General features: G+C 18.4%; 2 protein-coding genes across 2 annotated transcripts; both read right to left on the reverse strand.

Annotated features, from left to right (window-relative positions):
- Window positions 1-6,891: 6,891 nt before the first annotated feature.
- MKS88_000270 (fam-l protein) lies at window positions 6,892-7,857 on the reverse strand (the record flags this gene model as incomplete). The annotated part of the gene is made up of 2 exons (XM_067219392.1): window positions 6,892-7,641; window positions 7,798-7,857. The coding sequence occupies 2 exons, from the start codon at window positions 7,855-7,857 to the stop codon at window positions 6,892-6,894; spliced, it is 810 nt and encodes a 269-aa protein (XP_067070282.1).
- A 1,967-nt stretch (window positions 7,858-9,824) lies between these two features.
- On the reverse strand, window positions 9,825-10,794 carry MKS88_000271 (uncharacterized protein; the record flags this gene model as incomplete). The annotated part of the gene is made up of 2 exons (XM_067219393.1): window positions 9,825-10,580; window positions 10,708-10,794. 2 exons carry the CDS (start codon window positions 10,792-10,794, stop codon window positions 9,825-9,827), a joined length of 843 nt encoding a protein of 280 aa, XP_067070283.1.
- Between the last annotated feature and the right edge of the window lie 5,541 nt (window positions 10,795-16,335).

Consider the following 16,335-nt stretch of genomic DNA (forward strand, 5'->3'; position numbering starts at 1 on the left):
TATATTTCAAAAAATAAATATTAAATGTTCTTAAATTTTTTCAAGTTAAAGAATTATACATTAATACGGAAATTTATATTTTCTCATAATAATATAGGTTTACTGTAATTCTTCGTAAGAATATAATTTATATATATATATTCATTTATGATAACATAAACATAACTTAAACTAATTTAACATTCTTAAAGTCATAAAAAACTTTAATATATATTAGGAAAAAAGGAAGGAAGAAAATTTTTATATGTTCTTTATTCATTTTTCCATGTGTTCTAATTATCTATAAACCATGACATATTCTTAATTTGATGTATTATTTCCTTTATACCAACTAATTCGTTTTTCTTCTTATTAGATATCCTTTCTTACGTAATTTTTAATTTCCAATATGTAATAAGATTGGTTTTTTATATTAGATTCTCGTTGAAAATTCTATGAAATACAACGAATTCCAAATTATTTATGTGTATCTACCCTTTTATCTGCATATAGTTCTTTATTTCTTTAAATCTATTAAAAAGATTTATGAACTGCTTCATGCCTTATTTTCATATATATTTGTTTATGGTTACATATTTAACAATTTATCTCATCTGAATTTTTATATAATAAAATGTATATATTTAATTTTTAGACAATATTATTTGTAGTTAATAAACTTAATTAATATTAGTTATGTAAATATACCATATTAAATACTAATTTTGGACTCTATATTTTTATTATTATGGTAAAATTCATTGAGTTATATGGAATATATATTTTGTTCTTTTCTCTGAGCACATACTACATATAAAAAATAAGCAATATAAGTAACAACTAAATTATTCATAATGAAAGATGAACATTAATAATATAATTTATAAAAAAATTCATTTCTTATATATATATAGACTCATTATACCGAGTTCATGCATAAAATTTAAACTAATACCACATATATAATTAATGAAGGTTTATTAAAACAAATAGATGACATAATACTTTTTCATTATATATATATATATATATATATTTCCTATATTCGTTTCATGTTTCATACATATCATTCACAGAAATATATAAGTAGAACAAATAAATATATATATAAACCTATTTCATATGCATACATGGAAAATAAGAAAAAATATATTCCATACAAATGAATCAGTAAATATATTAACTTGGTTTAAATTTAAATAAAAGTATATAGTTATACTTTAAAAAATATAAGGATAATTACATCATGTTAATTCATTTATTCTGTATATATAAACTATAACATCAGAAAAAGTAATGCAATTATTGTTACATTAATATATTTTTAAATATATATTAGATATAGTCATTATCTTTTTCTTACTTTTTTGATAGAAATATTATTATTTACTATTATTCCCATTATATGCAGAAAAAATATATATATAATATAGAATGACATAATTTAAAAATATAATTATAAAACATATAATGATGATTACTGAACTAATAAAGAATAAATTATAAGTTAATTATATATCTTCATAACATAAGTTATCTACCATAGATTATATAATTATGTATTGTAATTATTTTTGTAAGTATATTATTTTTATACCAGCATAATAATAATTATGATGTTTCATCATATATTTTTTACTTTTTACATAAAAATTATTTTAGAAACTTTATTATAAATATTTCTATTGAAATTAATTAATATATCCAATGGTATTATGTTTTTATTTTTAATAAAATAATACTGAAGTCATAAAAATCACAATAACAACTAATGCATATGCTAATATAAAATATTGTGTTTTTCTCAAGTTAAACTGTGTATAATACGTACATAAAAATTTTAGATATATATTATAGAGAATAATATAATCCATAGAATTATATCTAATCATATTTTATTAAGGAATTATATATGTTCTTCAATAAAATATCATATATTGATCATATATATTTTTTAATAATCTGTAATATATTAGAAATGTTTCTAATATATTATATTCTAAATAGAATTAACATTGACTTATAGTTATAAGAGTAAAATAATGTTCACAGTACTTCTATGTATTACTTAAATTATTATTACACTATTTATAGTTCTTTTTACTGTATAATAGAATCTTCCAAGTATTAAAATTTTCATACTTTATATACAGATGTAAATAGCCGCTTATCTATTATTATATGTAAATTACTAATTTTATACAGAATGATAACCCATACTAATTCCTCCGATTTCAGATTATAAAATCCCATATACAGAAATTTCTAATAATTCAAATGGTTTTTCTGGAACTATGTTATGTATTATTCCTTTTTTTTTTTTATTTAGACAATTGTAGATCCGGGGTACAAAGGAACTAAACTATTATATAAAATGAAAAAGAATTAAATATATTATATATATATAACAAAAATAATATTTTAACAAAAAACAAATTCAATCTTATGCTGAACTTTTACATTTTATAACGGTAATACTCATAATATATTATACAATAAAAAAAAAGTAATAAGAAATGTTCCTAGAAGTTTAAAACCCACAGACAAAGCATTTTTTAATTCAGATGAAACAGAACAATTTTAGGTGGTTTTATTTCTATTGCACCAATTACTTTCATTTACATCTTCCTTTAAATTTTGCCACAATTACTCAAACTTTCCTTTCCTTAATTATGTGTTACTTTCATAACTAGGTTTTCCAGATATGTACTCAATTTTTTTGGTGTTTAAAAATTCATTCAATAAACCACAGAATACCTGTGTAATAATATCTTCACTAACACTAGCTAATGTGTTTAATATACTTCTCATTTTTAAATTTTTATGAATCATATAACCAATATTATATAAATCTTTATGGTCCATTATAGGATTTAATAATTAAGATGATGCAGAAACCCTAAGCCTATTATCTTCTTCAAAAACTGCAAAAATTATATATTTCTTACCTTTTTCTAATTTCTCAAAAATAAAAGTGAAAAAATAAAATTAAATTAACAAAATATAAATATATTGAAAATTTTAAGAAATTAATACTAAATAATATGTATATTATAATATTCAATATAGTTCATAAAAATTATTAGGTAAATTAAATGCATAATTATACACTTACAACCATCTTTAAAGAATTCTAATAAATGTAACTATATTAACAATAATAAATTTTAATATTCCCATATACAGTGTTTTATATTTCATGTAAAACCAAATCAAAATTTATATTATTTCTTATAATATTTAAGAAATTAAAATATAAAGTTTTTACTAGTATATAATTTTTTACTAACTATTAAAAACGAAATAAATAGACATCAATTTTATAATAATACTTTTTATAATAAGTTAAACGAATCAAAACCATTTTTACTAAAAAAATTTTAGGAAAGTTGATATTTTTATATTGTTCTTTAATTAACTACTCAAAATATATTACTTAAAGAATAAATTAATATTTATGTAAAAATTTAAGTAGAATATTGTTTACAGTCTAATATAGTATTTTTCAAATAAACTAATTTAATGTTCATTTATTAAATATCATTTATTTATTATAATAATAAAAAGAATACTTTTTTTTATTTAATAAAAATTCATAGATAACGAAAAATATATATTAATAGTAGACCTAAGTACATTTATTTATCATTCATTATGGCATAACTAGGAAGTAACAAAAAGCAATTACATATATATTACATAAATCTACATATAGTGAAAAATATTTAATATAAAATAATGATTGAATAATTCTATATATATTTTTATCCATAATTATGTATAACTCAAAAAGAATATTTGTCCAAACTTTTCTACATATCTATTGTGCGTATATTTTAGCTATAAAAGCTATTACCGGATTATTTTACCATTTAAATTTATTTAGTTTATTATATATGCATATAACATTCGCTCATATATTTAGAGATTAATATAATAATATAAAAGATTTTTTAGTAAAAATTTCAGAAAAACAAATGAAAATATTGTTTCGGATTAATTATATAATCTTAGAATAAAAATAACTTTAAAGTTGTAAAAAACAGAAAAAAAAATAAAGTTTATTATATTCCATAAAAATCAGAAATAAGTGAAAATTTTCTCCCTCTTCTTATTATCGTTACAGATTTTTATAATAAATCAAACATAAAATACATTAAGATAAAATTAATAACATTATATGTATTTAACCAACGAAAGGTTACACATATTGAATATCTAGATTTTCCACTTTATATTAAAAAGTTAATGAATATAACGCAATCTCATGTTATATTTCGTAAAATATTAGTAAACAAAAAAGCATTATATGTATAAAAGGATATTTTTTTCCTTTTTCAAAATAGGATATATATGATATATTAATATACAACGTTAATTAATATATAAAATATTATTTTCATATGATTTCTTTATGTCTCCAATGAACTCTCAATTTAATTTATATGTATATATTGTTTCTATCAAAAATAAAATTAAATATCTTGACAACATTTACTTATATAAAGTATTATTATATATACTACTATAATATTACATATATTTTTACTTAATTGCATATATATAATGAATAACAAAAAATATTAAAAACAAAGAAATTATAGTGACTTCCTATTTTAGTAGTAAATAAACTAATATATAAAACGTAATTTTTACAAATTATATTTAAAAAGCATATTTTTTTAAAAAATTTTATCAGTTACATTTTTTTTTTTTTTTTTTTTACTTAATTACCTTTTTATGAACGTGATCAATTTATCTTCTAAAATAAAATTTAGAATTATTACAACTAAATTAAGAAAAATATAATATATTTTAAAGATATGTATCTATAAATATTCATATTTTTTATATTGAAATTACATATATTTAAAATAAATATATGTTTATTTTCATTTACATTTTATAACGATGATAATCTTTTTTCTATCATTTACTTTCTATGTTGTTATAATAATTTTGTTTAAATAGTAAAATAAGGATATAAGTAATTCATATTTATATACCATTTTAATTATGTATATACATAACAGTGCATTATTAGAATATGACTGAAATAATCTGTTAATCCCCAAATATAATTACATTATCTTTTTTAAAAAATTCAATTTTTTTGATCATATTTTTCATTATATGTAATTTTTTAAAAAAAAACAAAAATTAATTTACAGATGTGTTTATTCTAAGAACATTAAAATGTTCCATATATAATATTTTCGTTAATTATAAGAGTAAAAATGTATTTAATATATGAAGCATATTAATTAATATATACATATTAATTTAATATCAAATTTTCTTTATGTATATATTAGCATTTCTTTAAAAATATTCTTTATTAAATACTTTTTTATATTAATATATATATTTTTATAGTGTTACGTAACAATTAATATAACCGGTATATTGTTTTATTTTTTATTTATTGTAAAATCATATTATTAAGAAGGTTTTACTATATTAAAAAACGGAATTTATTATAAAATTAACATTAATATGTATATCTTTTATAATTCCATTGATATACATCACATAATTTTTATATATTTACTTTAAAATTCGTACAATTATAATGAAAATTTTCGTAATACATAAATATTTTCCCGTTAATTCTAAATATTGATTCAACTTAATTTTTAACATTGATTATTAAAATGAATTTATATACCTTCTTGCTATAATATATATATATTATATATGTATATTTGTGCTTTTTTAATCTACTTTGAATATAAATAAAAATTATAATATAATTATGGTATACAATATAAATGATAATAATCTACTGAGAATTTAATATTAATTTGTTTAAGTAACCTAAAATATCTTACATTATTATATATCCCTAATATTTTATATAATATTAAGCTAATTCGTTAAATGTAATATAATTATTAGTACTACGCCTAAATAATAGCACATAATATATTAAGAAATAAAATATGACCTTTCCATTATTTAATCCCAAACAAATTAGATAGAAATCAAACAAATTATGTATTAATATTTTCTTAATTTTTGTCCAATAATTTAATATTTTAATGATATAAAGATTAAATAAAATATATAGTTTATTTAAATATAAACTTTCATTATAATGAATATTCAAATAATTTATTATACATTAAGTAAACACTATAATTATATGGAAATATCATATAATGATTAGCTTAAAAAATTCACTTATTTATAATGATTTAGAATCTCCATCTTTGTAATCAGTTATAAATTATCAATAATTAAAAAGTATATTATTTTATGATATATTCATAATTTCACATTTAAACTACGCAAAAAATTAAATCTGTGAAAAAGATATTTACCATTAGTACCTTTTATAAAATATTTCACATAACACAATTTTATAAAATAAATATTAAGATTTTTTTTTTGTGGAAAAAAAAAATATATACGTATCAATACATCAAAAATTTTTCATATCCATACATCAAATGCAAAAAAAGACGTATTTTCCATTAACATAAGAATAATAATAAATTTTCTTAAATAACCTAAACGAATAATCATTTTTTACAAAGTCCAGGTAAAAAACTGTAGTTAAGCAGAAAATAACACACCATAATATAATTATATGATTTATTCCATTACGTATTAATTTGAGTTTACATATATATATTATTCATGAAATTTATTTTAATATACCGATATATATAAGGAGACTATATATTTAATTAAGATAAGGTCATTCCATACAATACAAATTGAATATTATATAAACAGTCAAAAATACAGATTAACAAAAGAACTAAGAACATACTTTTTTACTGTCTCCCAATAAAAACACCAATAAATATGTATAGTGTTTATAATATAAAAATAATTATCGTTGGAATGTATAACACTAAAGATATAACTATAAATGTTAAATTAATACTTACAGGGAACCACATATTACTTCTTATTTGATCTTTTTCTGAACTTAATATTTTCATATTTTAGAACTTTTCTATAGTAATAAATCATTCCAAATATAAATATGACAACAAATATAAGGAAAGGTACACAGTAAAAGAAAATAGTTGACGCAGATATTTTCTCTAACATACCCCAACTGCTTTTACTTAACAAAGTGTTCAAAGCTCCCTCTACCCCAGACGCAACACCACCTCCTTTAGCTTCAACTGGCGATAACAACTCTAATAAACCCAACAAACCACCATCTATAAATTTTTCTAATGAAAGATCTAATATGGGTAGTATTAATACCAGGATAACTAACAAAAGTAGGGAAATTCGTACTCTTCGCTTTTTACATGATAGTTTTTTATATTCCTTATATTCGATAGTCTTGATATTTTTAAGGTAATCTTCATAATCAAGTTTTTTAAATATTTTTTCTTCAAAATCGAAATATTCTTTTGTTTTAGGTTTACCACATTTATTTTTCTTAACATTTTTACCGTATTCCTCAGTACTTATTGAACTTTTACATGAGTGTTTGTGCTTTCTTTTTGTTCCTTTATTACTATTATTATTATATATATACTTTTTTTTTTTCACTATATTATTTGGCATTTCTGCTCTAAAATCAATTACACTTGAATCCTTATACTGTTTATATTTTTCTAAAAGTCGATAATTTCTAGAATTTATTTTTCTACAATGATTGCATTTTTCAACCAAGTTTTTATTTAAAGAACTCTAAAAAAAAATTAAAAATGTAAATATTTCTTAATTAAATGGTAAAATAATCTCATCATAAAGAAAAGCATTAATAAAAATGAACACATAAAATATAAATAATGAAAATGCCTTTCAATAATACTATCATAACAAATCCTTGTAAATATAACGTACCCAAGGTAAAAGTATAAACAGTGAGGTTTTAATAAATAAGAACATTATTTTTTGTTCCATCATATAGCTTTCTAAAACTGCAGTATAATCAAAAAGAATGATTTTTATTAAAATATATTATACATTCAATGACAAATCGTACTACATGTATTTTTTTAATTTTTGTTTATTATTATTTCATAGATATATAATAATATATATATACATAAAGTGCACTTTACGTCGCAAAACTAAATAAAACACCTTTAAAAATGCATAACAAATTTTTAATATTTAATCTATGAATAAAAAAATAACGTTAAATAAAATACTATAATTTTAATTCATTCATAAATATTCAATATATATATGATAATTATTTAATGTGGTCAATTAATCACAATTTTCCTTTATAGAAAATATTCAAAGTAACATAAAAATATATGATATATTAAGAAATAATCATTTAATTTACAGAATAACAAGTATAGAATATAGATCTATTGCTATATTTCATAGATTAGGATAGTAATTTCTAATTTTAATGATGTTTTCTCATTATTAATTCTAATTTCTAAGATATTACACTTTGAAAAAACGTGTTATTTATTTTATAAAATATTATTTATAATAACTATAAAACAATTGTAATAAATAATGAAGTAGTCAATAAATTGTACAAATTTCTTTGTTTTGTGAAATATAACACATTTTTTAGTTTCAACATGCACAGATATATTAGGTTATGGTTATAATGTATTTAAAAAGTTCAATTTATAATGTATGATACAAATTGTAAATAAAAATATACATTTAAAAAGTAAATGAGGACTTACTTTTTGTTTTAATTTCTCATTTTTAAAATACATAATTTTTAATTAAATTTAATTAATGCCATTATTTCTAAATAAAAATTTTAAAAATCAGTGCTCTTATAGTTTTTATATTTTACCTACATATATATATTTGAACCAATATTAATATAATGCAAAAATATAAAAAATACACACAATAAAATTACTAATTGAATGTTTGATGCAATTACCTTAATTTAAAAATATTCCGAATATAAATTTACTCATGAGGTTAATATATAGGTCATTATATTTAAGTTAACAATATGGAAGTGTAACAATATGATTTACCAAAATATATTATGTAATAACTATTTCACTGAAAATTTTAGAGATAATATATTAGTTTCTTTTCATACTTTTACAAAAATATTCTGTCAGATAAATAATTTTACGGATTTAGATTAAACAATAAATGCAAATAAATGAAAAAAAAAGTTTTAAATAATACTTATAGCAAAAAATATAGTATGTTCAATTATTTCAGTTACATATGTGGTGTAAATCAAATAATAACAATTATAAAATTGTCAAAAATTTACTGTAAAAATCCTAAATTTTATTTTAATTTATTTTTAAAAATATATTATTTTTCCGGCGAATAAGTTAAGAAATTAACAACAATGAAAAAAAAATAAAATTTAAAATGCTATATTGTAGTTAAGAAAAAAAAAAAAGATTTATATAGGATAAACATAAACATATTCTTTCAATATATACAAAGCAAGGAAAGTTAAATGTTAATCTACAAGTAATAATTCGTTTTAATAATAACCAGAAAAAATAATAATTTTATACTAGAGAATTATAGAAAATATAAAGCAGCAATATTATAATTAAATGTATATTAACAAAAGATTTCATTAAAATATTATTAAATGTTCTACTATATATTAATTTTAACGTACAACACATTTTTAATTTGAATTTCTTTATAAGCAGAAATATATATATTAAGCCATAATCGTTATTTCACAAGAAAGAATATATTAAATTACAAATTAACCAACTTTCAAACATTCAAATTCACAAAAAAAATAAAAACATATATTTCTTACATTTACATATAAGTATGATTATGTATATTTAGGTTCATGCATAAAATCTAAGAAATTATTATTATTTTTAATATGTCAATAAAGATATTATAGGTAGTACAAAACATTTATAAGTTTAAGAAAATAAATATATTCCTTACCATTCATTAAACGCTTCCAAGAACTTAATTTTTTTTTGTTTTATAACATTTTTATAATAATAAAAAATTCCTCGTATAATCATAATTCCCAATATTATAATAGGTAAGCAATATATTAAAATACTAAATATTTTAAATCCTACATAATTGTTTGCTTTACATGTAGATGATAAGAATGTATCCAAAATACCCGTGGGAGCTTGACCACCTGAGGTTGTTTGTTCATTATATCCAAATATACCACATAATACATGTAATAATTTACCCGTAGATTCAAATTTCCCTAATGACAAATCTAATATAGGTAATATTAATACCAGTAAGAACAATAATAAAAGAAAGCTAAGTCTTAATCTGTAATTTTTACGTTTTAATTTTTTATAATCCTTATCATTAATCAGCATCATTTTCTTAAAAAATTCTTTGTCATCAAGTCCTTTCATTATTTTTTTTTCATAGTGGTTATATGAACTATGAAATATAGTACATTTATTTTTCATAAGTTGCTTAATCAGTTTTTCCTTAATTAATTTACTTCTATATAATTTTTCTTTTTTTTCTTTGTCCCATTTTTTATTATCAGTTGTAATTAATTTTTCGTGCTCTTTTTTTTTATAATATGGTATCTTTAATTCTAAATCTGCAACATATGGATAAATATCGCCTATATAAATTCCTAATAATCTATAAATTCGTATATCTAACTCTCTACCAAAACCATGCTTCTCATACAAAATTTTGTTAAAACTGCCCTAAATAAAATAAAATGTAAAATTATCTTATATAAATAGATAAATATTCCCATTATAAAAAAAAATTAATTAAAATAAACGATTAAATTATGAATAACACAAATGCGCTCGATAAATTTTATCATACCATGTCATTGTAAAAATAACATATATAATTTGAAAGGATAAACATAAAAAGTTTTGTAAAAAAGATAACCTTAATACTTTTTTCCATGTTACAGTCTTTAATATTTTAATATATATAATATAAAAAAATTAACACTAAGTTGTATATTTCCAGCAATAAAAAAATAACCCTTTTATTTTTTTTAATATATTTTCTTAAAAAGTTAACATATATAGCATATTTTACTTCATAATCAAAAAAAAAAAAAAAAAAAAACCTAAAAAAATGACCCTACAAAATTTTATAATTAATATTATTTATAAAAAATTAGCTTCGGATAAAATTACACAATTTATTTTCATTCATATATATCCACAACATATAATTTAATTACATATTTGAGTAATTAAACAAATATTTTTTTAATTGGAAATTTTGAATTTATTTACAATATATAATGTATAAAATATAGATATATGTTGTTATTCTAGGTATTTCTAGATTAATTACTATTTTTAAGTTTTCTTCCTGATTATTCTAATTTTATATATATTATATTTCGGAAAATCTAGTTATAATTGATTATAAATATTAGTTATTACAACAATGCAAAAAAATTATTAATACGTTAAAAAAATATGTTTTGTGAAAATATTAGTATTTTAATAATTGTAACACTTGCTTTTTTTTATGGACTAAAGTATATTTAAAAAATCAAATATATTATATGTTATCAAATTTATGAAAATATATATTTTGTAAAGGAAAATAATAACTTTTTTTTTATTAGTGCAAATTAATTTTTTGAAGATTATTATTTTTAATTAAGTTAATTTTTTTTATTATTATTTGTAAATGACATACTTTAAAATTATCTAATTATTATGTTTTTTAATTAAACACATATATTAAGAAGAATTGTATTTAAAAAAAAATTAGTAATTCTTCTATAAAATATGTTAAAATCAGAAAAATATTGGTTTATTAATACATTTTTTCAACTCTCTCATGAATAAACATAAATATCTTTTTTTTCCCAATTTATTTATTCATATATATTCAAATAATTTTTATAAAACAAAATAAAACCAAAAATTACGTTATTTCACGTATATTATCATTAATACAGAAATAATTTAATTTATTTCTCATATATTTATTATTCAAAATTAATGATCTCTTACATAAATTATTACCAAAAATTATGATTATGCTAATATATATTATATTTCTTACGAGTATTCGGAAACAAAAACTAAAATTCTTTTATAGACATATGTGTACTTTTTAAGGAAAATAATATAATCATGTACCGTATTACAACATTCAATACTAACGAAAAACAAAAAAGTATTGAGAAATATATTTAAATTTTCTTTTTCAAGGTAGTGAACTTTTTTACTTAAATTTATACATACACTCATTTTAATTGTTTTTCTCAAATATAAATATACAATATAGAATTTTTAAGAAGATAAGGGTAATATGATACAATAAACTCGTATATTAATTTAATCAAAAACAATATATATTGTCCTTATATATATATGTCTTTTTCTCAAAATACAGCTTAATATTATGATTATAATATATTGGAGCTCATAGTTTTAATAAATACATAATAACATATTTCTTAGCACGAATATATGTATAACTTGGGTATTCTTTTACTTAAGAGTATATTACTAAAAAAACATTAAACACATAGCATAAAATTCATAGTCATTAGTGTAAAATTCTTGTCTCTTAGTGCATAAATAAGAACCTATGTTTTTTCTGTAAACAAATGTACAGAAACAAAATGCAAAGAACCACAATTGTATAAATGATTATGTATCTATCATGATGTTAAAAAAAAAATTACTCATCTTAAAATTTATATTCGTATTATTTAATTAATTTTTATCATAACTATATTATTTAATTTTATAAAGTACTTAATGTTTAAAATGGAACATAATGCGTAAATGTTCTATGAAATGCAATAGTAACAGATTAATATTAGTTCAGAAAAAATTTCCCTTAATGCTAGCAAAAAAAAATATATAATAAATTTTAATTAATAAATATACTTTTATTATGGATAACTAGATTTCTCTTATTAAATAGTTTTATATCTAAGCATTATGTAAATCATACAATAATAGATGTATATCAGGACAATGATATATTTATAAGGTTTAAGGGATTCTAAAATTGGCAATCCGCTAGTACGAATTAATTCTTAAAAGCAAAATGATATTACCTTATATTTAAAATTTCATACTATAGCGTTTATAAAATTGAAAAATCCGTTAAAATTATTTTTATATAAAATTAGCTATGAAATATACATACCTCATAAGAATTTACATCTCAAGAATATTAGTTATCATTTCTATAAAATATACATTTTAACAAAAAATAAATCATATATTTTTAGTTTATTTTAAATAAGGAACAACAATATATGTTTAAATAATCATATAATTACATTGTTTAGGAAACTATACAAATAATCAATTATAACCGTAAAAAAGCCAAAAAAAGATAAGACTGTTAAAAATCTACATTACCTCATTGATTATGGGCATTTGTATTAATTGCGATTTTGTATATCAAATTAAATAAGATCATATATTTTATGATAAAAATTTTCTCATAAAAAGCTCTTACTTTTGTTATGAATATTTAGATATATGTATTTAATATCACAATTAAGCAAAATATCTATACACATATATATAAGTATAACAAGTGAGCATAATAAATTACCTCATTATAATTCAGTATATTAGTAAAACAAGAATAAAACCATAAGAATAGTAATAAATATTTAATCTGTACTTTTTTAAATTTGTGCATAAATATATATGTGTAGATTATCTATGAAGTATAATAAAATTTATATTCATAAAAAATAAGAAACTATTTTGCGAAGATAATATGATTCAGTATAAAGTAGGTCTTTATTTGTTATATGCAAAATCTTTTTATTGTAACCGAGGTATACATTACATTTATAATCTCTATTCATTTTCTCGAATATCAATTAGATATATGAGTTATATTACTAGCATATAAATAACCATAGAAATAGTTATAATAGATAACGATAATCGAACTATATCTCTATTATTATATACAGATAACAATAATTTACTTTCAACTATAAGTCTAGTATTGTCACTTCATTAAATAATTTTTCCAGAATAATTTAATAATACAAATAATGGAAATCCTATTAAAAAAATTATTACAAGTAGGACAAATATCAAGGCTATACTAATATGCGATGAACGCTTTAAATCTTTTTTCTGAGCGTAATTCGTATATCAACTATATTTATATATATGAATAAACACTGTATAAAATAGTTTTTCAAAGAAATTATATATCTCTTAAAATGGTTTACAAATAATTGATATGAATTTATTACTTAAACTTTTGGATTAAGCTCCCATAATAACTTCATTTACAAATTATTATTTCCCACAAAATTTTAACTTACCTTTATCGTCCTCATTTTTTGCATCATAATATACATTTCTAAATAACGTTCTTTTTAATACTACAATTTCGCTCTACTTTTCATATTCTGAAAACAGAATATTCGTTTACGAATAAAATGTTCTATGGGAACTGTCCAAATTATCTAAATATTTATCAAAGCGCATTAAAATTTAAATAAAATATTTTAGTTATTTACGATGCAATATACTTATTTACGCATTAAGTTAATATTATTAATATATACATAATATGACGTACCAAAGTATATTAAATAAATTTTATTGGATAACATTATTATACCACATTATAATAATTAGAAAATGACCAATTAAATCGAAGAAATATAGTAGTTTTAACTAAAATGAGAATATTCTTTTTTCCCTTAATGTAGCAATTTTTTAATTTTACGTTGTATTTATGCTGGTAAAAAAATCATTCAATTTTCATAGGACACTAATAATACTATATTGTCATTTAAATTATAAATTTATTATCCTTTTTAAAAATGTATTAATCTTCATAAATAAAGTACAGATGTAAACTTTAAAAAAGAAAAAATAATTTTAAAAACATTTTAATAAATATTTGCATTAATAATAGTTGTAGAAAAAGTAACATTTTATACAATTAGTTTCAGCGTATTAAATATTATTAATAAATGTTTTAAAGGTATGTATATATATATCCTTAAAAAACAATTAAAAGTTTTGTTATTTATACCCTTTATCAATAAAATAAAATTTATCTTTTAATATTTAATTATTTGGTTTTATATTTAAAATAAAAAATATATATATACCGTGGATATTCACATTGACATATACATTATTTATATAACTATTAAGTTTTTTCCTATTTTCCTATCAGAAAAAAAACCTCTGTGTACTTATTATAATTTTTAAGCATTATTTTTTAATTGTATAACTTAAACTATTATATGAAATTTAATACTAATTATAGGATATGAAAAAATAAAAAAAAATAAGATAAAAAAAAATTTTGTTCCACACATTATAATCTAGACATAAAATATATTTAATTTATTAGAAAAATTTATTTAATATTATACTAAATTTTGTATTTAGTTGAAAATACCAATAAAATTTGTATATTTTAAAAAGGGAAATCCTAATATGGGGTTACATAATTTTATATTTAATAAAAATGTTCGTGGTATTTTAAATTAATTATACATATTCATCCAAATAAAAGTATTATATATAAATAATTTACATTTATTCTCGTAATATTTAACTTGTTTCTATGTAAATATATATATCATAAATAATTAGTATTATTAAATGCATATATACATATTAAATAAACATAGTTAGACATATTAAAAAATCATTATATAATAAAAATTGGAAGAAATATATCCTAATTTTATTAAAATTTAAGAATATATATTAATTTTCATATTTCATATCAAAATATTTAAGTATATGTTAGTGATTTCATATATATTACATATTTCAATAATATTATTCCAGTACGTAATATCATTAAGAATACAATATATTTTTTTAAACTCTGAAATAAATACTCTTTTGCAGAAAAAAGTTATGCTTAATAATGGTGCTAACTATTCTTTTTGATGATAAATTATATTTTAGAGTATCTAGAAATGTTAGATTAATATTACTTTACATATACTAGCAAAAGTTAAAACTTTATACAGTAATTTTTTGAAATAGAGAATTAAGACTAATAATTTCAAATGTGAGGAGACAAGTAATATATTTAAATTACGTAAATGTATTTCATTTTAAATATTTTAATTAAGTTTCTGTCTTTTTTATTTCCATCTGTATAGCACACTATATACAATACTCATTTTTCAAAATACATATTCTGTATTATTTGATGCATTTTAATGTAGGACTTATCTTTTTGGTAATAAGCTTATTCTCATTTATATCCATTAATCTATGTTTTAATTGTTATTATTTTGTTTGGAGTTATTTCTTATATCTTTTAATATAATTAGTCCTTGTATTTTCAGTAAATTATTATTTTCTCTAATATATTCTAAGTGATGTTTATATTTTTTTTTCTTTCCTTAGCATTATCTTCTTATTCACCATTTGATAACGTCTTTTTTTTCAAAATTATATTTTTTTTTTAAAAATTTATTTTATGTATTGTTCTAATAAT

The sequence above is a fragment of the Plasmodium brasilianum genome (assembly GCF_023973825.1).
Source record: "Plasmodium brasilianum strain Bolivian I chromosome Unknown PB_00_12, whole genome shotgun sequence".
Taxonomy (NCBI): Eukaryota; Apicomplexa; class Aconoidasida; order Haemosporida; family Plasmodiidae; genus Plasmodium; species Plasmodium brasilianum.